Source organism: Sander lucioperca, chromosome 7 (assembly GCF_008315115.2).
Source record: "Sander lucioperca isolate FBNREF2018 chromosome 7, SLUC_FBN_1.2, whole genome shotgun sequence".
In the NCBI taxonomy this organism is placed as follows: Eukaryota; Metazoa; Chordata; class Actinopteri; order Perciformes; family Percidae; genus Sander; species Sander lucioperca.
In genome coordinates, this window is record NC_050179.1 from 17,785,963 (window position 1) to 17,812,731 (window position 26,769).

Consider the following 26,769-nt stretch of genomic DNA (forward strand, 5'->3'; position numbering starts at 1 on the left):
GCACAAAATAGAAGCCTGGAAAATGATATTTTCCATGCTTTTTTATTATCTGCAAATGTTGGCTGTTGGTCATTGGGAGTCCTTTTGAAAGTGGAAAAATGCGTCCTGTGAGTAAACTGACTTTATCAGTGACTGTCAGTCACGGTAAAACATCACTGTGGGTACAGAACATGCATCCTGGACCATTTGTTGATTAAAATCCGTAATAATTAATTCAAACAATTCTTAGAGCTTCAATTTGCCTACTTGACATTAAACAGGCTAAAACCTCATAATCTGAGTTCAATCAACACCTTTTGTGTCAGTGTTAGGCTGTTAATCACACTGTAACACCTCTACCTCTGAGGGTTGGGTGGACATGCATTCTCACAGTTTATTTGAAGAAATATATTCCAGCAAAATATCTCCATATAAGCCTGTTAACATCTCCAGTGTAGGACATATTTAGCTCTTTGGCAGTGAGCCCACGTACAGAATTATATACAGATGCTGGAACGCTCATCTTATCTTATTACTCTATGTGACAAATTCCTCTCTGGACTCCAGAGCTCATTCCTGGACACAAACACTTAAATTCATTAAATCTCTGTCATGCATCAGGTCACAAGTAGTGAGAGTAGAAAGTTAGTATACCATATAGATTCAGATGCTAAAATGACATGATTTTAAAGTCAAAGTTATTGGTTGAGATTAATATTGTTGAAATAACTCATCTATCATTTGGCACAATTTGTAATAAGGCTGATGGTTATCATTAATGATTCATCTGCTGATTATTATTTTGATGTTTGATACATAGTCAAACATCAACCATCACAATTTCCCGGAGTCCAAGGCAACATCTTCAAATGTCTTGTTTTGTCTGACCAACAGTCCAAAACACCAATGTATTGCCATTTTACTTGATAAATTACTGAAATGGTTTATTGGTTATCAAAATAGTTAGCGATTATTAATCCATTGATCGACTAATCCTATTTGTAATTCAGCAAACTTGCTGTAGATACCAATAAAAACCTCAATTTGTAATGATGTACTAGTTTCCCCTTTCACCGCTTCATATGTTAAGGCTATTTTACAATAATAATTAATCTTTACCAGATTACATTTTGAAAGTAACCTCCTTTGCCCTGTTTAGAATTGATGTCACCATGAACTTTGCCTCTCGGTGTGCTGCTTTCTCTCACAGCTACTCATCAAAGTGTTTACCTTTGCAGTTAAATGACAGAGGTTGCAACCTGCAACCTCCTTAAAAAAACCTTTCCACTCATAAAATCCTGTCCAGCAACCATGCTCGAGGCATATACCGCACGGGGAGCGCTGATGTTATGCAGGTGGTTTCAGTTTCTTCTCAATTAGGTTGTCACTGAAAGGAAAATTTTGTATTATGAATTTAGTCAAACAATGGAGCTAATGAAAAGTGAGCAATTATACTGTACTAAAGAGACAAAGAGTGAGTGGGCTTACATTAGCTGAAAAAGCATAGAAAAGTGATACCTCTTGGACAAAATTAAGAATCTCTTATAATGAAATGGTTCTGTTTTCCCACAGTGGTGTCCTTGCTACTGCCAATGCCACTGAAGCTCTTTGTTCAGGGACCACTTGATTATTACAGCATATTTTAAAAGCAGTAAATCATGGTGATCAAAACAGACCACTGTGATTTTCTGGCATTTGGCCTAAGTTCTTATCCTGACAGTTGGGGAAAAAAAGGTTTAGAATAACACTGACATACTTGCTGTGGTTTAATCATGTCTGGAGCTTTGAGATCATAGTGGTGGTCTGGCCAGACGGCTGCAGCAACACACAAAGGTGATATCTGAGACCGTGCGGTGAAAGCTGAGCTTCTTTCCTCTGCCCTAAATGACTTGAGAAGTGATACTTTGGCAAAATGTCCCACGTTACTCCTCTGTATGAAGATTACATCAACTTGGAGGGAACTGAGATCTGATAAGAATTCCTACAAGCTCAGAAAAGTTACTGTGATATAACTGTGAGGTAATGTGCTGGGATGGTAGAATCAAATGTATGTGTATGTGTATATTGCACAAAGGAGTGCACAAATATTTCAACTTAAAGGACAGGTTTAGATTTTCTTTTGGGATGGGAGTAATGTATTTAAACAGACTTGAAATAATGCGAACATACCTTTTTAAGCTTATGCAATGAATATGTATAGAATTACTAGGTGACCCTCATAGTTATGAGCCAACAGGGAATTATCACCAACTATGCAGCTCTACGTAGCCTTTTAGCCTCCATAAGTTAATTGTTTTAGTTGTATGGCCTGCAAATTGAGCTCATTGTATCGGAAAGGCCAGAGTCGGCTCTACTTCCTGAGGAGGCTGCGGTCATTCAATGTCTGCAGTAAGCTCCTCTGGATGTTTTACCAGTCAGTCATTGCCAGCGTCCTGTTTTATGCTGTGGTGTGCTGGGGAGGCAGCATTAAGATGAGAGACGCTGGGCGACTGAACAGGCTGGTAAAGAAAGCTGGCTCTGTTGTTGGCATTGAGCTGGAGTCGCTCACAGCAACTGCAGAGAAACGGACCATGAGTAGGATACTGGCGATCATGGACAATGACCGCCACCCACTACACAGCACGTTCATCAAATAGAGGAGCATGTTCAGTGGCAGACTTCTGTCACTGTCATGCTCAACAGACAGGTTAAGGAGGTCCTTTGTTCCCAGGGCCATCCAACTCTTCAATAACACACAAAGGGGGAGGGAGGAAATGGACTTTTCAGCATGAGCCTGTCTCTCTCAGCCCCTACCATTATATCACTTTGTCTGCTGTACAACTGTCTTATAGGCTATATTAGCCCTCCTACACAATCTGGACTGTGGTCATAACATCTACATCTTATAACTTATTCCCTGTTATATATTGTTCTTATTCTTATTCAATCAGTCAGTTAATATGTTAATGTTATTATGTTAATATTTCATAGTCATAGTTAATATTTAATAATAATCTACTGCACTGTTCAATCCCTGCACTGTTCACTTGTGCACTATCACCATTGCATTGGATGTGTAAACACTCAAATGTAGGCTAACAGTTTTGCAACTACTTCAAATGTCAGATGTATTTTTAGTTTGTTCTGCTGCCCCAACTGGCCCAAAAATCTATTAATGCAGTTTTAAACTTACTTTATGTACTGTAGTTTTTGACCACTAGTTTTTTTATAGTGTAATGTTTTTTGTAAATAGGTTGTCATATTGTTTTTATCTTGAGTACATACAATAAGGATGCACATGCACAACATGTGCAGGGGCTTAAACTGATAAAAAAGTTCACAGTAAAATGTAGCAATGCAGCTATAAATGAGGATAAGAAGATCAAGACGTAAACAATCAAGTTTCAAAAGATTCAAAAAGGGTTTGCAGATGTTTTATGTGTTTGGGAATTAATTCAACGTGTTGTTAAGCCTCAAGGATACTTATATAATATATTTGGTGAGAATAGCTGAATGTAAACAAACCCCTGTTTGTTTACAATAAAGACTCCACAGGACACCTTTAATCAAAGCATGTCCATGCATTATTAAGCCCAAAAAAAACCTCATGAATTGCATCAACTTTCTTTGATAAAAGCGGGTTCACACACATCTACTTGCATCATCTAAAGTGCTAAGGGGGCCACTGGTGTTGTGGATTACATAAGACAGCTTGTGCTCTCACACATAGTGCAGGAGCCCACTCATATCAGTGGGTGACATCCCTCCAGGGCAATTTATGCATCCCCAGGGAGGCTAGAGTATGTCATCGGTGTAAATGGTTGGCTTAGGCTCAGAGGGAGCGTTTTAATTGTAGCTCGTGTCATGCTGAAATAATCAGGGAGGCTATGGTGTCAGAAAAGGTTGCCTGCAATAAATAGTGTTCTGTTACAGGAGCCATGTGTTATTTTACAGGTGTTCTTACAGCCTCAAACACTTTTGCAGGGTAAAGAGATGAGTTGTCCACTTCATCTTGTTTGTTACAAATTAATGCCACCTCAGCGTGGAGCTGTTAAGTTATTTGCCACTAGAGGTGCTGTTGAATCGAAGAAAAAACATATTCAGATTTTGTTTGAGGGAGAACTTGTCTGCACAGATCATGAGGAATCAGATGAAAGCCATATTCCCATGTGGATATCAGTTTCAGTAAAATGTGATATTTTGGATGCGTGTTTCTGTTACAATGTGAAAGTTTCTGAGATAAAAATCATCTAGATCATCTAATCAAGATAATTTCTGAGGAACTGTTCAGTTGGAAGGGAAAAACTCGAATTGAACTGCATGGGCTGCGCTCAACAGTAAATCACTGTTATAAAGTTATTCCACACCTGAGAGGAAGTCTTTAGAAAATTCTAATTGTATTCCCATTTCAGCTGTCGGAGAGAACGAGAAATAATTTGCCAACCAGCTGACTGTGAGACAGGTGAAATTGAACGTTCAGGCTTTGAGAGTGAACTTGAGGTTTAATCTTAGCATCCAACCAGAAAGTACTAATCCCTGTGAGGAGTGTGTGCATGTTCATTACTAAAAAATAAAAGGGAAAGCCAAGGGGAGAACAATCAGTGACACTAACCACGATGAAAGTCTCTCTCTGAGTGTCTTAGTTAACTTAAGCAGTAAAACTTTTCCATTGTCCCTGTCCTATCAATAGAGGAGAGATAGTGAATGCAAATCCAACACAAACCACCTCTATTCCACGCTAAAATGTGAGCTTAATTAGCTTCGGGAGCAGGTTTGTTAAACAAAAACATAGAGAACGAGACATTGATCAAGGGAAAGGCTAGGAAGATAAAGCACCAAGTGAGTTGGGCAACCTGATTTGTCTTTAATTAAAAGCAAAAGGTTTATCCTTGCAGAAGGCAGCAACTGGTCTCCAAAGGCCACTCCAATTACCGAATGAGACGAAAGGAGGGTGTGTGTGTGTGTGTGTGTGTGTGTGTGTGTGTGTGTGTGTGTGTGTGCGTGTGTGTGTGTGTGTGTGCAAATGTGTTTGTGCAAATGTGTTTGTATGTGTGTGATGTGTGTATTGCAGTAATCAGTCTTGCGTTTTTGAATGTGTAGGTGCAGGGGCAGGAGGGAGAGACACAATATGATTTTTCAATCTTTGAAGATGTGTGTGTGTGTGTGTGTGTGTGTGTGTAGAGCGCTAAACAGGGTGAGTTTGAAAGAGGGCGTCCCTCTTATGGTCCCTCCCCAGCCCTGCCCCTTACCATGGAGGAGTATCCTGTAGCCGGTCCTAAAACTGGAAACTCATTCAGTCCCCTTCTGAATGGAGTGTCTTTAACGTGAGAGTGGAGGACTTAACTTTCAGCACGAAAATATTAGAGCCATGCATTCGGTCCTGGTCGCTGCCTTCCTGACCCTGCTGCTCTGCCTCCCCAGTCCCGGTCATGGAGGTAAGTGCCACTACAAATCACTCTGTCCTGATCCCCCCTTTCCCCTTTCTCCCCTCTGTCAGAGATGCACGGGAGGATATCAGATCACTGTTCCTGCCTGAGGCTTCCCCAATGCATAAATCAAAGCATGACAACCTGATGAGTTAATACATCAAACTTAAAGTAATGAAACTTTAACCTGCACGAATATTGCATTGAGCGAAAAGTTTGAGTAAACTCTAAATCAGATTTTCTTCTTTTATTTTCTGTACTTTTTTGTTGTTCACCCTCACAGTCCTAGTGCCATTCATTGCTCAGCAGTGAAACCTTCTTTTTCCTGGATAAAACTCAATACATGAGGGAAAAGATGTGCCAAGGGTCTAACCCTGGACCAAGGTCTGAGACAACATCTGTAGGTTTCTCATCTGAAGTAGTTTTTTTCTTTGCCTTTCAGTCTGTGCCCGGCTGACTGTGCAATAGCATTTACCTTGAGAATGTTTGCATGGAAGGCGTGTTGCCAAAAGGCAGGAGGTAGTGAATTTGAAGCCCTCTGTGGATAGGAGGTGAGCTGAGGTGCCTCTGCCGGCAGCTATGAATGGCTCTTTCAGGGAAGTACACAGTGGCAGGCAGAGCTGCTCCTGATACACCCAGAGAGGTGAGATGAACGTGTGGGAGAGAGAGGGGGCTAGTAGGGGACAGAGAGAGGCAGTGTGTGTATTGGGGAGGAGGATGCTGGGAGGCCAAGGACCATACAATGGCCCCATAGTGCATGAGTAAAGTCAGATACAGATGTACCTTTCTCAGTATGACATGATGCAGCTACTTCTTCTTCTTCTTATTCCCCCTGAGTGTGAGTACAGTTAGTGTGGGAGCTACAGTGTTTAGGTGAGGCAAATCCGGTATGTGGATGGGAATTTGAAAGTGTTTCCAAACAGCTTAACCAACTCACCTCAGCACAAAATTATACGAGTTGGCAGGATCAGCCTTGGACTTAGAGCAGCTGTTGAGCCCATTGTCTTCTGCCGGCTGTCACATCTTCAAACTCACTGCAAATTCCACTTCAATTAAGCCCGGGCAAACCTCTCCATGAGTGTCTCATTGGCAGCTAAAGTGAAAAAGTGTCTCTTGATCTGAACAGGGGAGTATCGCTTTGTTTTAGTGGCACAGAATCAAAGCTCAGCTGGAGAGATGGATTCAGATCGTCTGCACTGTGATCTGTTCACCACGACCATGAGGAGAGTCATCTGCCCTTCTGTTTGCTCATTTATAGATAAACCCCACTGACTGGTGTGACGGCGACACCTCCGCTAAAGAATTAGCCGTACACTGAGCAAACAGAGACTGCTCTCCGAGTGTGGTCACATTGCATTTGCTGACGATTCATAGAAACCTTTGTGCAGTATCTTAATGCAAATATACATACAATATCATTCTAGTTAGTGCTGACTGGCTAAAAGGTGCAGTAGATGAAGTTTTCCACAAACCAAATGCTCCTCTAATCAAAAATGATGGCAGAATAAAACAGGAAAACTGTACGGGGGAACAATTTCTCCTCATCTAATTATCTGCTGGCACAATCCTCACTGCTTCAGTGTGAACAGCACTCACCCACTGACCCTGGAGAACTAATTGCTAATGTTGACCAGATGTACCGAGTCACTGATTAGATGTTGCCCCCCCCCCCTCGCTCCACAAAATGCCTGCCACAAGCTGTTGGGGGACTCTTCCACCAACTACGGAGAACGTTTACAGAGGGTTTTATTTCTTCCCCGTGTTTACATCTTCAAATGTCACAGGCCATGCGCCACATGACGACCAGATGCCTGGGCGTTCTTCGAGTCATTGGCACCTTTCTTTACAGAGGCACTATGCAGTTGTTCTCCAAGTATTACTGTAGGTAGTCTACCTGCACCCACTCTTATTATATTTTTCTACCATCAGGAAAGTCTTGTTCAATAGCAGAAATGGTTTGAGCCAAATCATTACCATAGTGAGCCTTACCATATAATAACTTGTTCCATAAGTGCTCTTCAGTGATGCAACCTACCACTTTCCCATAGTTTGACGTCATCAACAACTGTGTTTCTTCTGCCCACATAACAATAATAATAAGAACAATAATGATGCAGAGTGAGCATACGCAGGAGCTCACCAAATCAATCCTTTAAGTTTCTTTGCATGCAGAATATAGAGAGAAAATGTAAGCAGGCTAAGATGGGAGATGCTCGACGATCAGCCTGTTTAGCCTTCTGGTAATGTCATGGCCCCCAAATTCAACATTTGCACCTGTGATTGAAAACCGTCTTTCACCTAGCCAAGCTTACTGAGCACCTGCCAACTCAGATTCTGTATATCAGTGAATATTATTACATCATAGAATTTATCAGGGACACATCTTTTTTGGCATTAAAAGTAGATGACCAGCAGGGTTCTGCATTCAGTGGCCATATGGGAGCACTTTTCTTTCTCAAATCAAGTGATGCTCACTTTATCATGACTCTATCTGAAATTAGACATGACATGTTCCTGTGCAGAGTCTTTAAAACTGCAGCTCTGTATCTCTTCAGTGGCTTTAAGGCTGTCATTTAACAAGGTTTGGAAAAATTGGCAGGGCACTTATTTCCGAACCATACATTTCTTTCCAGTGCTTATATGTTGTTTGGTTGGCTTGGTGATAGAGGTTTTTTCCTGTTTTGCTGTCTGTTGAAAGGCACACAAAGTTTGAGGTTCCTAAGGAAGCCACAGCCACTGTCACTCCTCTCTGTTGGCCAAACAGTGTGAAAAGTTAATGACATCTTTCTTGCCCCATTACCAACCTTTTTACTTTCTCCTATTTGTTATTTTGTTTTGTCTTATGTTGTCTGAAAATCCATTTATAAAATATTGATATTTTCTACAATACAAATAAGACCCCACAGATGAAGAGACAGGCAAACAGACAAAATGGAGAGAAAACAAAACTTCTGTCCAACTCTGTTGGCAGAACTAATCATGTATGATGTGAAAAAGCTACCAGATGACACTAAAAGAGCATCAATTGAATTACCACATTCCTAATTGCAAATTCTAGTCTTAAATTGCTCAAATAACATATAATAAGCCATAAACATCTACTACAAACACTGTCTAATGGTTTATGCATATTTGTAACTGTTTTAGAGATGTCTTGCTCCTGAATGTGTTTGCATTTTCATTTGCAAAGCTTAACGAGAGCATTTGCATCCCAAGACTGCATACAAGCCCGCTATCTCCCCTAGAGTATAATGTTACTATGGTAACAAGAAAAAATAAATATGAAATTTGCCTGGGCTTTGTGAAGTGTCTGTATACAAGGCCTCCATGTGTTCCTTGAGAGTTGGCAGGGAGAATGGTGTGACAACAAGTGTCTGCACAGAAGATTAATAAGTCCAATATTTGCAATGGGAAATTGATGAGATTAGTGTTCTGTTGCTTGTGCTGGTCCCACAGACACACTTTGTGACCCTCCCCTCACCTCTTAGTTTAAACACAACGCAATGTTAGGACAGAATAAAAATGGGGCATTTGGAGTAAATCCAAACAAGAAAATCAGAGTGTTTATATATACAGAGCAGAATGTGCAATCCCATGCCTGCTTTCTGTCTATGGAAATCCATCAAAAAGTGACTTAATTGTGGTCACTTCAGCTTTGTGAAAAATGTCCAAAGAGAGAGTTATACATATTATTTTCAATTACTTCAAGGTACACTTCCAACATAACATCCAACATAATCTGTAATCTGTAACAAACTAGACATTCCAAAAGGAGCAGGAAGATGAAAATAATTAGTAAAACAATAGATAGTTTTAGTGAATTTGCAAAAAAGATGCACAAAAGTAACATATGTTGTTTCTTTAAACGAGAATAAACTCTGGTTCTGCTGCAGAACAAATGCATTTCTTCACTAACTTAAGTGCAGTACATGCGTCATTCTTGTAGTCTGGAAGACATCCTGCACATTGACGAGCTTGTCCTTGGCTTCATGAAAATGAGACTCTCACAACTTCTCTGAGCATGGAAGACGATCAATATTGATAATGCTTCTAATATGATATAACCTCCCTCACTTCTGCCTGCCTGATGTTTTATCCTGGCACTTTCACAGAGAAAGTTTCAGTGAGTCATGGTTTATTAACTATTTTTGGGGGGATTCTGGCCCGAGGCAAACATCATTGCAAGAATCTAAAGTTAGCTGTATTGCCAACCTGCCTCACTCTGCTCCTTTCCTCTCTATGCCTTCATCTTGCTGCTACAGGTAGAAGTTTATATCTGACCTGCAGCAACAGGGTGGGCAGCATGTCTGCCCAGTGATTACACTTGGTCGGTCCCATAATGGAAATGTGAGGGGTTTGACTCCTGTAACAGCAATAACTCCTCAAGGTGTCCTTAAGCAAGACACTCAGACATGTTTTCACGGGTAGCTGCTGTAAGCATGTCATAATACATAATAAAGCCAGAAATTTAAAATGCAGAAGAGTGCCTAAAAAAAGACAGAATTGATGACCAATTTATCAATTATTTCACTGAACAGTTAGTTAAAGGATAATAATTATTACTTAATCTTATTTCCATTGTTTTTGCCATAATTTGTATCAGTTATGAATACATACTTACCAAAGTAACTCAGTGACATCTCTACAAAAAGAAAGCAACACAGGGCAAAACATTCTGGTGGTCTAACAATCGGGCAGAGAGTAAATAAGACAATATTTTAGCAAGATTATCTAAACAACTTTATTTGGAGGTAAAACTGAAAATGAACAAGCCCAGAATGCACATGGTTACGACTAGTATGGTAGGTTAAAGTTGAACTAGTAAAACAGTCTGTAAATTGTGATGGTTGTTTACAGCAGTTTGGGGAATCATTTTACTCTTTGTCTTTGGTTTCTCTTTCAAATAAATTTGGCTAACTTTGGGACAAGGCTAGATAAATGTCCATGCCCCGGGGCCCCAAAATCTCAGGAGTCCTAAAGGCTCCAGATTCACTGTGTGCTTATTACTTAGTAGCAATATGATAGTTTGATAATAATGCATGGTCCTCTAAACACAATACAACAAGTATATCATTACGTATTCTCAAGGCCCTGACTTGTAGAGGCAGTCCAAATAGTTACAATCACGTTTAACACCTTTATTATTTCAGCTTGGATTGTAGTTAAATAATATCATACCTTTAAGTAATTGTGTTTATTGTTTTGTTGTTAATTGTGTGTTGATCGATAGGGGCCCACAAGCACATTTATACCCCAGGCTCCCATAGTTAGTAAATCCTGCCCTGCCTATGGGTTACTTTATAGCAAGTCTGATTATCTGACTGCTCATGTTTTTTCTCCTTTTTTTAGCCTGCCAGATCTAAACGATTAACTTGAAGAGTCATATGGAATAATTACTGACAGAAATGAGGGCCAAACTACGAAAATAAGGTCCAAGTTGTAATAAATCATAAGAATCATTTAAAGCAGCAGAGACATGTGATGAAGCTATCAAGTTGTCCTTCACAGGGCTACATATGTGCCTGATGCACAACCCTTCAAAAATAAAAGAGACATTCTGCCTTCCTTTTGAATGTATCACTGGCATTGTTGTCACACTTAAAGCAGAGGACTTAGTGACTTCAAAAGCACATATCACAACTCAATTTACTCTCATCTCAAGAACAGTAAAAAAAACAAAAAAAAAAACATATCCCTCGTCTTGAGGACTCTATAGTCCCCTGGCAGATGATCTTTCCCACATTGCTCTCTTTGAGGTTGCTGGCTGTCAACGGCAGGCTGCTCGGATTATATTTTAGGGCCATGATCTGCTTAGAGCAGGCAGACAGCCCACACACAGACCTCATTTAGCCCTGGGTGTGTACACAAAAGAGTTTCTGTACATAAACACAGGCCCAGATTTTCTCCCTAGGTGAAAGGTCAAAGGCCATCTCATGGTGTGCTACCATGTTGTTTTAACCCTTTCCACGTCATTCAGATAAGACGGTGGAAGGGGGTTTGTTGCAATTTAGTGACGAATGGTCTACACCCAGATATGAGCTGTGTAATGATGATGTGTAAGTGGCAATTTGGGGATTTCAAATTGTTGTTAAACTGTGATTGCCTTGTCGCCATGCAATTTTAGGCAATTCTAAGGACGCAGTCTACCTACAGCAGTAGCAGTGTGGGGTCAGAGAGTCGCGTGGGCGAAGGAGGAAAATAGTCAACATTTATCCCAGAGGACTGCACTGTAAAAAAATAAATCTTTCTCCTCACATTTGTTAATACTTGGAGTTTTACAGTTACAGGATTTGGGCCAGCAAGGGTTTTTCATGTTTTTTGTGTTGGTCCACTGAACAGGATAATAAAGTTTAACAGCGGTTTTTCATTTGACAGATTGTTGTGTGGACACAGAACAGAAATAGCTACTGTATGCTCATCATACTTCTCACAAAGATACTTGAATTTCTGATTAGCACTTAATACAGGGTACAGCTGAAACTGATGGGAATGGACAACAGTAATGGACAAATAAATACTTTTTACCTTAACATCTCTAAACATGAACTCAGAGGATCACCAATATTAATAGGATTTATCCTCTGGGGACCAAGAATGTTTGTGCAAAATTTCATGGAATTCATCCAATAGTTGTTGAGATATTTCAGTCAGGACCAAAGTGGTGGACAGACTAACACTGCTAGTCATAGACAAATAAAACAGAGTTTATTACATTTGTGTCCTTGACCAAAAGCTTGACATCATGGGAAATCTGGAAAGTAGATTATATTTGGTTCACAATGTTTTTGAGGATAGCAACAGCAGGCAACAGGATGTGGATAAGAATCAGATTACTGTCAATTACTGAATAAAATAAAGAGTAAACATTGTGAAATAAAAGAAATTAACAATAAAACAAACCAACAGCGCTGCAAAAAAAAGATCAAGATCAAAAGACAAATATTACCTACCCAGGTCCACCATCATGCACATTAGGATACCTGTCAGACAACAAAGGAGCCAAGACATGAAGTGGAACATTTAAAATCAAAGTGTGTGTGTGTGTGTGTGTGTGTGTGTGTGTGTGTGTGTGTGTGTGTGTGTGTGTGTTATGACCCTGATAATCACAGGCTTATATTCCTCCCCCACTGCAGCAACTGAACTGTGCATGTTTATTTCTGATAAGAGCTGCTGGGGAGTTTAGTGCCCAAAATGAAAACTCCAGAGAAAATGCTCATCATCACAGAACTGCCAAGATTTCAATAAGCAGGAATTATGCATGACCAGATGTCTCGATACGAGTGGCCGCTATGGGTTTTTTCCTTTTTTTTAAGGGAATAGTTTGTTTTATCATTTTTGGTTGAATAGAGAGGGAATCAGTTCTATTCTGACTGCCATTGTTTTTCTTATTCAGTGAAAATAAATTGAAAGGAAAAAGGAAAAACAAAATGTGTCCTTATCCCAAAGCACTTTTATTTATTTTTTTACCCCCCAAGATCAGCTCTCAAGATCCTCCCTTTCTGTTTATCGTGAATGTTATCAACTGATAATATCATCTTACATCATCATATGATATAAATGAATACCTATATCAGATTTAGGAACAATACTTGCTTTGTTGAACCCTCTGCATCATATGTAACTCACATTCCCTGATCAGTGGAATCAGACCAATGTGGCCAGTGCGGTAACAAAAGGCTGCTCAGGCACTGGAAAAGCAGCGTGAATCATGGGAAATGTTTCCAGTGTTGGGCTGACTCATCTGTGACGTGTTGAGAAAAGCCTAAGGTTTCCACTCCAACATCTGGAGTCGGCTTGGTCAATTAGTAGCATGCCAAAGCTGGAGGCTTTAATCATATTGTCCCGCCGCTTCTTTTGCCTAATATAGACAAAACAACTGCGGTGAAAGAATGTGAGCGTGCCGCAATTAGCCAAGTTCGGAAGAATGCTCGGTGTTAGATCTGAAGTAGTTCTTACAACAGGCACTGAGAGTGCAGTTTGTTATCAGATGTGTTTCATGTTTGTTCTCTCAGCAATCCTCAAACTCCTGAGAGCTTCTTTATAGCAAGTTCTATATACAGTAAGCCACACACAGTTGTGACTCAAATACATCAAATGGAAAAAGAGCAAAATTGTAAAACATCTTTAATATTAATGCGTTGTATTTCGCATTTTACATGTGCTAAGTTTCATTCTACATAGCACTATCCCTTAGAAACCTAAGCACATGAATATGACTCACTATTTTAAATATAGAGAAATCAACTGTGAGTGCGGGGACTCCCTCCAGTCCAGAGGGTGCATGACTCATAAGCACAAGGCCGCTGTGGTTAATCATGAGACATCTGACTCCAAACTAATAGTTTGTTGTGCTATGATATGTTAATCTGCTGAGAAAAATAAAATATTTCTACTTAGTGCATTTGGTCACAGACAAAGTTTGACAGCTAACGTCACCAAGAAAATGACTCTATTGTCTTTATTTCACATGAGGATGCTTTTGGGCTACATAAAAAAAAGAATATGATCATCCCCCTTTTTTTCATCCAAATAGCTAGTTTCCTTCTCTATCATTCCCACAACATGGCAGTGCAAGGCTGCAGTTAGAAGGGCCAATTTTCTCAGCATGCTGGCACTGATCAACGCCAGCTTCCATCCTGCTGAAAATCTTCATCAGCAACGCAGAGGGACGATAAAGTGTTCGGAGTAATTTGACGCCAGGCGGCCTCATTACAGGCTGGGTTCAGACAGATTCAAGGGGGCTGGGGGTAACACCAGGCCTGGGATCTGGCAGATGACAGTCTGGAATAGCTTGCACCAGATAAATATAGCTAGACGGCAGAACCAACAAAAGAGTATGTTGCTTCACATGGGGTTGACGAAAGAGGGAAGGGGGAGGGAAGGGGACACAGGGCGGGGCTTTTGTGTGTGTGTTCATTCATGTGTGTTTATGTGTGTGTGAGGGTGTGTATTGTGTACGTGCTGTGGTTCACACAGATCCCAATGTTAGGGAGCCCAAGCAAATGTCGTCATCCCGCTGGTTACGAAGGCTTAAAATAACCAGAGGAAATGATGTGTCCCATGAAGTTTGGTTTGACTGACTGTACGGCCGCCTGCAGTAGCATGAAGCTGAGAACAGCTGCACAGTGGAGCTGAAGCACACTAACTGGTCTGCCAAGCCAGACAACCAAGCTCCTTGTGCAATCATGTGTTGAATCTTTCACACAGTTGTGGCAAAACAGATGCTAAAAAGTTCTGCGTAGTTTCATAGAATATTGTGAAGTGAGCACAGATTCAGATTATGTGTTGTGGGCGTCAATTTTATGAGAATTAAATTATTAGAATCTATTATCTGCTGTTTGTCACATAGAAAACTGAATTCATGAATCCGTTTAGGCATGTATAGGGTTGTGGTTGAGACAGGACATAAAGTAATCAGCGAAGAACTGAAGGAAACAACACATATTCTATTAAGGTGCCCAAGTAGCCATTAAAGGAATAGTTAGACATTTTGAGAAATACCCTTATTCACTTTCTTGATCTTACACAAGCAGGCTGATAACAACTCTCATGTCTGTAAAATAACAATGACGCTAAAGCTACTGTAGCCAGTTAGCTTAACTTAGCACACACACTGGAAACCGCCCAAAGGTAAAAATTTGCCTTAGCTCACTATATCTCATTTGCGTAATCCTTTTTTTTTTTCAAACAAAGTGTAAAACCGGTGGATAACGCCAGGCTAGCTGTTTCTGCCCATTTCCTGTCTTTGTGTTAAACTACTGTAAGCTAAGCAGCTGCTGTGGTATCAATCTTCTCATCTGACTCTCAGCAAGAAAGTAAAAAAGCATCTTTCACAAAATGTTGAACCATTGCTTTAAATAAAGGAGGAGAAAGCAGCACACTCATAACTCTGATGCAATCTATTTATTTTGGATTCTATGGATCAACGTTTTCGACCCTTTATGATAGAAGTGCAGAGGACAACATATGCTAATATATTTCGTACACTTATTTACTAATTTGTAAGTAAGTATACAAATGTTCCCTTCTTTTTCAATTTTTCCTTTTGCTAGTTCTTAGAAGGTGGAAATATTGATGTTTCAGGGCTTTAAATGACCTTTCTATGGACTGTTACTGTTAATTGCAGTGTGATTTGAAACTCCAGTTGAACACAATGTCAGTCAGGCAATTATTGGCTTTTATCCTGAAGGAGACAGGATGTGCTGAAACACTGATCCACAGAAATTAAAATAAAAACAATCTATCAAACTTATTAATGAGCTGCTTTCCATTCCTTCAATAAACTAAAACATCCGTTCACCACTCTTATCTTAAAAAACCTGTTGCTTTGTCATCACACTTCTTGTATGAGGGATACTAGTTGAGTCTGTCTCATACATTCTTCCTTGAAAAAAAAACATGTCTGTCAAATTTTTCGTGCCTCGCCTCCACACACATATTTGCATTTCCAGACAATATTCACATTATCATGGCCTTTGGGGAGACCAAGCTCAAAAATGATTACATGCTTGATTAAACGCCGGATAATGTGAACTATCTTGTGCAAGGGAAAAAAAGATTGTGGGAAATGAGAAAAAGAATTGGAATCTTTGAGCAACTGACAACAGCAGCTGAAGTCAATAAATGATCGGCCAAACCAGAAGAAATGCAGATGACTGAAGAGATGAGTGCACACCGAGAACAACTAGTATTTTTGTGGCCAACTATGCAATCTGATGTTTCATAGTGTGCCAGACTAGGCCATGGGAATATGCTCTGGGGAATGTAAAGATACGGAGTAGGGAAGCTGACCATGAGTGACCCCGGTACATCTTGTCACTTTACAGCCAAAAATGAATTCCCAAGCTTCTCTTCTGACAAATCTCTATTGTATAAGTGACCACAGAGGAGACACTAGATGTTTTTACCATTGTTGTTCAGTTTAGATTTGGTGAGCTTAATTGCAAGTCTCTCACAGTATGTTTTATGGTTCTCTGAGGGGGAAAGTACTGTAGATTTAAACACCCCAACAAGAAAACTTCCCTTTCTTCTTTTCAAGCAAACCAATGATACACATGGCGTGTTCAGGTATTCTAATATAACATAAATGTGCCCCAATCCTTGTTTAATAACCTCCAGAGGCTGTTACATAGCTAATTTGCAGTGTGAGAGAGCATTTTGATACACGTAAGGGTACCAATAACAATTGGATGGCAATTAGCTTAAGGTCAGCCGGCGGGGGGGGAATGAACTTGCTTTTTCTGGCTGCCTGATTCTTTAATGCATATTCATTTATTAGAAAAATGAGCATGGTCCTGGTGTTTCTTTGCCCTCTTTCCATTAAATGCATAAGAACAACATGTTATGTAACTGCATGGCCATTTAGTGAAAGTTTATTTAGGGGAATGTCTGGTGTGTGGCATTTACTGTTACATACTTAAAATGGTTTAGATCCATGAGATGTTGAACTAACACTTAAACTCACTATTTTCCATCTGTGAAAGTCAATATACTCCTAATATTAAGACCATGTGCTCTTTCCACATCAGCCAGTGGATCCAAGTGAAAGCTATGATACTTAATTGAGTCAACTAATTATCCTGAATTTAGTCTCAAATGGGAGATGTTAGTGAAGAGAAGGAGACCCTTTTAATCAGGTTTAAGTTATGACTCAATTGAGACATGATGGATGGGGAAGCAAGTTTAAGGAGGGTGGGTCTAAAGCTTTACACACAGGCTTCTACTGTAGCAGACAGTGAAAGAGAGGTCAGCAGTTTAAAATAGAAATATCTGATTCCTTGAAAGTGTGGTCCAAACTTTAAAATAGGAATAGCTTCCCGTGATTTGATTTCATTCTCATCTAAAAACCAGTTTCACACCCTCAACAAACTTTATCTAAACAAAATGTACGTTTCCCGCTTTGCAACAAGACATTATCAAACCAGATAGCACATCAGTTTGTTGAGGGGTGGTGGGTTCAGAGAACTGATAGGACAGAAATGAGGTTTGATACAAGCAATCATAGTAAGAGAAAATATGAAAAGTTAAAAATAAAAATAACCGCGAGATGATTTCCCATCTCAGCACAAGTAAAGATTTGCTTTCGGTAATTTGTCATATAGTGTATCTTGGTGGAAGTCTTAACACTAACTCGCTCAGCAGCTGTTGTTGCAGAGAAATCATTGTGTTATCCAAGATGCAGCTACTTTTTCCTGGCCACTGAAAGTGGAATAACCTGGGTTCACTGCCTTGCCAAATTGTGGATTTCATTTCTAGACGTAATTAAACATGGTTGTCAAAGGTAGAGGAGACTGTCATGTTATTTTAAAGGTTGTATGTGTTGTATTTCTGCTTTCCCAATGCATTGCCATGACAAGTAAACAACAGGGATTGCAATTATCCTGGTAATTGAAAGTAAACATCCTATGCCAGTAAAATGAATCAGCTTCATAACAATGACTGAAATTGCTCACAATCAAGAATAGGCCTACATAATAGATCATTGATTAGGTTTAATCACAGACATCCTCATTAGAGGCTGCACAATCTGAACACAAACAGGACCACTTCAGGCTACCACTTCTGCTTGCAGCTCATAACAAATTACAGTATGGTCATGTTGGCATCGCTGTAACCTTCACTTCTCCTTTAATGGGAAAACTTCAGCCAATTGTACCTCCCCAAAAATGTCTTCATAATCTTTTACTGGGAATGCTGGCCTCCAGATAACACTGCAGAAGAGGCTGGTTTTAACGTGACCTATAGTGCTGTGCTGAAAGGTAAAATCCAGAGCACATTCTAATAAAACATGATGTGGTTGTTTCTGGATATTTGAAATAGTGCATTGTTGCCAGGGAATGTACAGACTTTACCTGACATTTGTCTTGGTGCATGCAGGCCAGCATTCCTGAGCCTGTTGATGAGCTGAGTTTGGAAGCTGATGCAGGGTATTAGCTCAGAAGTACTTTCAACAGCTGCATAGAGGTGTCAGTGAAGTTAGGATTTTGATCTGGCTGAAGAGTTTGTGTTGTACACAACATTGAAGCAGCTGTTTCTGAAACTTAAAAGAGAAATAAAAACTATTAAGAGTTTTTAAATCTATCTTACTGCAAAACAATAATTATTATTGTTGGGCGCTGTATGGTTCCGTGCATACTGGGATAATGAAAGTGATTTCATTGTAAGAGATGTGGGATGAAATCCACAGTACTTGTTCTGTGCAAAAAATGTTCTGAAAGGATGGTGAGGTTAGCCTGTCCAATACTTTGGTCCAGAGCAAGTTATCTCTATGACTACTGGTTACATCACCATAACAACGCAACCCAGTCTCACGAATCAATAGATTAAAAATAATGTGACAATTACATGAACTGCCGTGAGACCGTGTTGAATAACTTTGTATGGATATTCAAAGTCCCAACAGTTTCTACAGATTTTTAAGAATCTCTGACTTTTTGTTTAGTGCCACCTTCAGGTCAAAATTTCCACTAGGCCACTTTGAGCTAAATCCCAATGTCATCATGCTACCACGCTACCAATGGGAGTGCCCCAGAAAGCTGATAAAATATTAACTCAACCTGACATGGATGGGATAGACTGTAAAAATGAATTGCCCCTTGGGGATTAATAAAGTTTTCTGTATCTGTATCTGTATGGGCTACCATGCTAATGCTAAGCGGCTATAACGTTTATCAAATTCATTTTAGTTAATTGTGTTAGCAAGCTGACATTTGCTGCTTAGCACTAAACACAAAGTACAGCTCAGGCTGATGGGAATGCGTGATGATGGAGCCATATGGCATGTAAAAAGTTACTTTTATCGGAAAAGTCACATAAGGCCTTTACTGCAGGACCTACATTTAGTCACAAATTCTATTTGACCCCCTTACATACTGAGATAATACACCACGACACCGTGATTAGCGTTATTATCAGACAGCTTTTTTCCAAAGCATATGGTTTCAGACGTGTGTGGTGGGGTTATGTGAAGTCTTACTATCAGATGTATGATTCATTCACAGACCATAATGCTTTTACCTTGACCAGAACAGACCTCTTTGAAATGCAAGTCATAAACTATAGATGGTGGTCTCCATGTGAACTCACTGCTGACTCGCTCCACGATGAGGTCACTTGGAAACAAACTTAATGGCCCCGAAACAGACTGTCTGTGGAGAAATAGAGGAGTTGGATACTATGTACTGTAACAGGCTGTTGTACTGGATTTATGAATGAGGCTTTAATTGTGAGCAGGTGTGTTGTGTTAGAGACATTATATACTTCCTTCCTGTGAGTCGTGAGCTACAAATATATATTGTTTAGAAGAAAAAGGCCCCATTGCATTGTTGAGTGAAATATATATGATGTTAAAGCACTGAAACTCAAGCGTACCAAAGTCCCATATGGGCACATGGCATGATTTTAGTGAATCACTGTGAAGACAAGGAACACACATTGTGTGAGGTGGATGCTGTGGTGGTGCAGAGCTGGACATTTTATTGCCAAATCCAACAGGAGCAGCCCTGCAGTCTCAGGCTCCACCCTGCCTCGCCCTTCTGTGTCAGCTCTTTAATGCCTCCTCCTCACACGCCATGAAAGTCAACATATATGTGACAAATATGAATGCCGTGACTTCATTTTATAGATAATAATAACTATGACATACATGATGAAATAACAAAAATACAGTTTAGACAGTTTTTCAATTCAAAGAGGCAGACTTCATAATAATAGCTACCTCCTCTTTTCTCTCTTGGCTTTTTCACTACACTATCCCTCCATCTTACTTATCCCAAAGTCTGTGGTTTTGTGGCTTCATCCAATAACATTCCACTAAACTAACTGAAATTATTTCTGATTATGTCCTAGAAGTGTTTGCATAACTAACATTTGAAATACACTTATGAATACCTTTCTCGGTGTACAGTTAATTCAGTGTACAGCAGCACATCCTTATGCAATTTCACCAGAGCATGTAAATACGTATAGATGTTTTCCAGAAATATTACATATATTCTGGAACATAGTTGTTTAAATATGGTTTTCTGTCATTTCCACTACAATATACACAGTGGACATTAACAATAACAAATATGTGGAAAACATTGGTCACCTCATTTGACTTTATGGGGCGTTGCATGAACCTGCGGAACCAAGACACTCAACAACAAAAAGACTATTGTATCTCTACAGTGTTACTCATATCCAAACTGTTGGCCTGGAAGCCACACAGCTAAGTATGTTCATGAGAATGCATCATTCACACATTCCATACTGTGCAGTGCAGCTTTCTTGATGCACTAATATCCATGGGCCTTATTCTTGGTGAATCGAGTGCATCCGTACAACATCTGAATGCCAGCTGGATGGCATTGGATGCCTTTGGCAGGATTATCGAGAATCAGTATACATTTCGGAACAGCGTTGATTAGTAGTCAGAAATATATAGGCTGCTTCATTTGGCCTGCGGAATTCAATTCTGTGAGTATGTTCGTAACTAAAGGCCAGAACTCATTTACATCGGATTCACAGGTCGAGTGTCATGAATTTTGAAAAGCTTCCACATATACTGCATTGGATACATGTTTAAAATCCATTATAATGTAATATCTAGGATCCTGACATATTACAACATCATCAACAGAGGCATATCAAATAAAGGCAGTTACAGCAATGGCTTGATTTAGATACGTTTTGATTTCACAAGCATGCAAAGAAGAAATGTGAGAACTTTGAGTGAACTGCATTACAAAGTCAGTGATATTCATTTTCAAATGGATGTCTGTACTGGGGGATTCAGCACGTCTGTATATGCTTTCAGGCTTTGGTAGGAAGGAAGGATGGCTTATTGTATGTTCATGACAGCTCTTAAAGCATGTTGTTAAGTGCTCAGAGCACCAAAGGCTTGAAGTTACACGTATATATTTAGTTGTAAATGGCTAAAATGCTTTAAAGGGGTTTTTCTGTAGTTGCTCGGCTACGGCTGACAGCATCGATGTCCATTCGTTGTTCAGCACTGCAGCTAAAACAGAGGTGCTCAGTGTACTCGGGTTTGTTCCCCATGGATAAACAGTACAACACATTTCTCCATTGAGTTGTCTGTCAGAATGCACCCACACTTGTAGTTTGTGTGTGTTTCAGTTTAACTATAGCTTCTCATTGAACATGACTGTTGCAGTTAGCGCTGCCACATCAGATAACTGCGGCAGTTAAAAATAAAACACATTATTAAGGTCTTGTGAAGCTGCTGTTGCACAGAAAGTGACGCTATTGGAAACAAGACCAACGCCCTGACACAACGCCAAGGCCTTATGGTGAAACAGCGGATCACAAGCCTCCAGAAGGAGCTCTTTTGCCCAAAATACATCTTTTGCTGCTCACCAGAAAATCCCCTCCTCCCCCTGGGTATACTGCATATTTTTTTCTTTGAGTCTTTCTTTCCATTTGTACTTTCCTTTGCTGCACTTAGTCAAGTGTCGGTTGGAGCACACAAAGACTCCTTTTACAGTAGCCATCTGAAAAATAACTTTCGGTGCCATTTGTTTTGTTTGCTTTTTTTGGGGAGGCGGTTTTCTTCGCAGCCTGGGTTGAATGGCCCCTCCCTTTTGCAACAGAGTCACTCTGCTGCTTATAAATGTTTAAAAAAAGAGTCTTCTTCTCAATCCAAAACCACCTCAAAGCTTGGCAGAGCTAAAGGACGAACGCAGTAAAACGGAGCAAACACATTCCATGTCATCAGCCACGCAAAACTGTGCTGCTTGTGCTTGCAAGGCTGTGTGTTTGTGAACTAAATCCTTGTGTGCAATTCAGTTTTCCAAAGGCTCTGTCAACTCACTGCAAGTCTCACACTTTATGTTTGCTCTCCACACCCTGTATGTACAGTTTGTTTGTTTGTTTATCATGCGGCAAAACCAATAATGTTGATATTCTCGCCGTACGGCAGGTGTATACGGGGTTGAGGATTTGAGAGATGAGTAATTTTTCAACACCCGGCTTCACATTCATGTCATTAGGCACATTCACACTGGGGAGCCACCAGTGTTAACTGTGGCTTACATTTCTTGCTCAAAGGCACCTCATTGGAACTTTTTAATGGGAGGAAACGGCATTACTCAACCCCCATCTCATTTGGGGATTCAAACTGACATCCCTGCAGTCATAAACCATCCTCTATAACCTTCATGCCAGCAGTGCATGCTTATGCTTTCTCTTAATCAGGAGGTCCTTTATCTGCGTCAAAGGCTGTGTGTTTGTGCCTGTTTTTGCCTGAGTGGATTGAATTGAGCGTGTCTGTGGCTCATTGGGAGGATTCTGTGAGAGCAGGAAATGGGGATCCCTGTGTGTTTATATGTGTGAGTTTTCATATGTGGCCATCTGAAGCATGAAGACAGATGGATGAGTCATACATTTTAAGCTTCTCACTTTTGATGCTGCCAATATATTCAGTTCCGTTGTTTTATTTTTAACTATATTTATGTCCTTTGTTGTTCTGTGAAAAAGTTTTATAACAAACCAGTTTCTCCCAATAAGGACAACCATTATGCATTTGGTGAAAGCAGCGTGTAATGCATACACTAGGGACAGCCACAGAAACCACCACATCAATATATCAGGTAATGTTTAGACAGTGTAACTGTGCAGTTGATAATAAAAGTCATAAAATGGTACACTGACATCATGCAGCGTTAACAAATACAGTCAAATAAAGAACTTACTGAGAATTATCTGTGCCGGATCCAGTACCACACCCTTCATATGACTCAAAGAAAGGAAACAAAATGTCTTGCAGCTTTTAAAAAAAACCTGCTGACCAAACTGCCTTAAGCACCCAGTCTCATTTGACAGAGAAAGAGAGCCACATACGCAGCCAACTATTTGTAGTGATGGCTTGTTAACCATTAATTACCCTGCCATCGCTGAGCACTTGCACATTATTCAATTAACTCAAATGTAAACTATCTCTGCAGGTGGGCTGCCAATATTCTGAAGTGTGGCTCTTTATTTTTAGCAGTTTCATTTAAAAGAGAGCACAAAGCAGCATTGAATTGCCTTTAACTATTCTGAAAAAATGAAAGGTATTGTTGTCATATCAAGAATATACCGCAAATCCAGACAGAGTACTGAAGGAAAATGAAAATTGAGCGGAAGTACGTAGGAGGGCGGAGCCAGGCTAGTATGTACAAGCTGTCTGTCCAAAAATAGTGATTTTTAATTTGTCAGAAACCATCTTATCTCAACCATCTCACGATACCTCAAAGTAAGTTTGACTAGAACCATCTGAACATTTGCAACATCAAACCAGCCAAGAGAGGCTCTCTGCCTTTTTGTCTTTTTGGTTAGACTTTTGCTTGTTATTAAGTTTGGGTTATGTTTGAGTGCAAGCTCTCAGTGACTTACAAATTGGTTCAAAGGGACTGAGTCACTGGAATCAAAGCTGCACACATCAAAAGAGATAGAAATGATATCACCCACACACATGATGGGAAAAATTGTGTGATAATGAGTCTTTATGAATGTCTGACCCTAATAACAGTATAATCGCATTGGGAGCTGTGAAATCCATGTGTTCACCCATTAGCAAAAGGAACACTCTTCTCAGTCGCTCTGATTAGTCCAAGAAGCTCCCAAAAGGGCCGTTAGCATGCACACTCGAGAATGTATTTAAATCCAGAGGAATTTTAATTACACTCAGATAGCTTTTAACTGGGTTAGCTTGTGTTGTTTGGATGGTTAATTAATGGTTTTGTAAGCTGTTTTCATTTCATACGCAAACTCCAACCGGAGTAAACAAGCAGACAACAACATCACAGGTGATGTCAGTGTCTTCTTTTAATCATAAAAAAAACCATTTAAACATATTTACCATATTATATTAGCCAGTCAAAAGACTTTGAGTACTTGAATCCAGTCTCAATTTTACACATGTTGACGTCTTTGCATGTTTCAGTGGTCTTCGATGAATGTCTGCCACTGGTAATGATCAGTTGATTGACTGGTTGGTTAAATGATTTCAACACGTCACTCTATGTTTCTGTCTTTCTTTGACAGAGGCATCTTTTGAGAAATGAATGAAATATTTAGTTTTTACTCATTGACTTAAAAAAGAAGAATCTACAAAGAAAACATCTAATTTCTCCATTCATCAAGTGTAAGAAATGTTGTGGGGGGTCTATTTTATATAATGAAGCAACTGGGTTTTTATCATTTGTTTGTCTGTTTGAGGCTGTGAGAGACCCGTGACTTTTTTACAGAAAGCGTGTTGCCAGCTTGACGGATCATCCAGATCTGTGAAATACTCAAAAAGTTAATCCTTGCATTAATGATTATCATGTGCTGGCGTGGAATTTGATCTCCCTGTGAGGTATGAGATGTAATGTATGCATGCTCTGAACATGTGGTGCATCAGTTCTCACACATATTGACATTCTGCAACGTTTGCTTACTTAGCGCGTAAGCGGCTGTGAACACATTTGCAGATGGCTTATGTTTAGGTTTGTACTGTAAGAGACCTCCTGTCCAACTTTCCTGCATGTTTTACAGGTGAAAGTATATCATATTTTGTTCAATGAGGCAAAGAAGAGAACGGAAAAGTTTAATCCTCATAAATTCTTCCTTTTCCCAACTGCGCCAGATGGAACATAAAGCATGATAATTCCTTTTTTGGAAAAAGTTCAAGGAGTTTTATATGCGGCCAACATTCAAGTAACAGCTAATGAATCACAATGAGCGTTCCACATACTGTAGGTGCACAAGGGGGGTTTCTGCAGGAGGTCAAAAGAAGAGCGAGCATAACAGAGAAAGCCTGCCTGTAGCCTTTTAAGCCCCCCAAAAATCTTAAATTAATAAATTAATAAACTTAATAAATTATCGCCATTTTCCTGACTTTTGGATGTTTGTCTTCATGATTGAGATCAAAGTTTTTCTTAAACAGGTTGAAGTGCTCCTCTGTGCCTACTAGCAGAGGGAATATAAAGGCAATCAAGTTTATTGTAACAGCAATTTATTCTGTATTACATCTAACACACACACTGATAATGAGTGAGCTGAGGAAGTTAAAAGTCATACATCAATAGACATTGATTAAAGTGATTCACTGTGAAATCGCTGTATTGTTTAAGGCTACATTAGGCAAGTTGTCACTGTATATTACAATTTCAATTTCTTATTGAACAAATGTGACTAAAGTGGGACCATAACAGAGGGGAATATCATTAACTGCAGAAGTAAAATTGTGATGTTGGGTATACAGTATGGGACTTTTCTGTACTGTCACCCACTGTTTTACTCACTACAATTGTTCATAGGATTAAAATGTGGGAAACAACGAAGGAACCGCGATGGAGTTCAAGCTTTTGTCATAACAGTTGAATCCTGGATCAATCAAGTCAACACGACCAGCAAACATACCCTCTACACAACCTGATGTCATCTCAATGAAACAGCAACTGTCAAAAATGACATCTTGATACACACTAGACAGCATGAAATTAGCAACTGAGGCCATCACTTCTTGGGAAAAACTTGTATTGACTAAAGAAGAGTCCTCATTAATTTCCTGCATCTTAAGACCCTGTAAGATTCATGGTGGTTGTCACTTGATTGAAACTTCAGAGCTAAATAGAAACAGCAATGAGCAGTCTGTCCAGAAAACGTTAGATCTTTGGCCGCACTTCATCATTTTTTGGCATCCTTTGATATAAAGCAATCACAGACTAGTTGGTGCAGCTTACTGATTTCTGAATACCAAAGTTAGATCTTGACATTTAAAGCACCGCCTGTCAACATTTAAAAGCTTTCGATATAAAATAAAAATGTTCCATCAGAAAGGCGATCTGTTGAACATACAGTACTGTGTAACTGACCTGCAAGTCTGTTAAACAAGACATGTGGTCAGAGTGCCAATGTCTGCCAAATGGCAGCATGTTAAGCACATGTTCATAAAACATTAGGAGGGAAATGGAGAAGAAAGAAGGTGAAGGACAGAACATTTGCTCCAGAAGGGGACATTATCTGTAATAGCACCATCATTGCATACTTTCACTCATCCATAGTGAGCAGGAGCAGAGAAGTAGACTCCTTCATTAAATTCATTGACATATTTTAAACAAGTTACACAATTTGTTCTTAGTATGCTGCTTATAGTCTGCACGACTCATGTGCATGTAATTGCATTTCACAGTACGATGAAATTACACTCACGTTCATACATTTAACTTTTGTTGGCTGCCCAAGGGTTTTTCTATAGTAACCCAATGATTTAAACAGGGAATATGTTGTAACGAAATATGTGAAAAATGTTGTCTTACATTACATGTTCCTTATCATACTATACTATAATACGAGGGATAACTCTGTCTTTTTATTCCCATGTCTTTTACATGTATTAACTGGTGAGGATGCTGACTTG

The 26,769-nt window shown here is 39.7% G+C and overlaps 1 protein-coding gene across 1 annotated transcript in view; it reads left to right on the forward strand.

The window, feature by feature from the left end:
- The first annotated feature begins 5,254 nt into the window (after nt 1–5,254).
- cspg4 (chondroitin sulfate proteoglycan 4) overlaps nt 5,255–26,769 on the forward strand; it is a 70,060-nt gene continuing 48,545 nt past the window's right edge. The window contains exon 1 of the mRNA XM_031316663.2: nt 5,255–5,393. Within this exon, the coding sequence (XP_031172523.2) occupies nt 5,327–5,393 (67 nt within the window). The 5' untranslated portion in view covers nt 5,255–5,326. The remainder of the gene's footprint in view (nt 5,394–26,769) is intronic.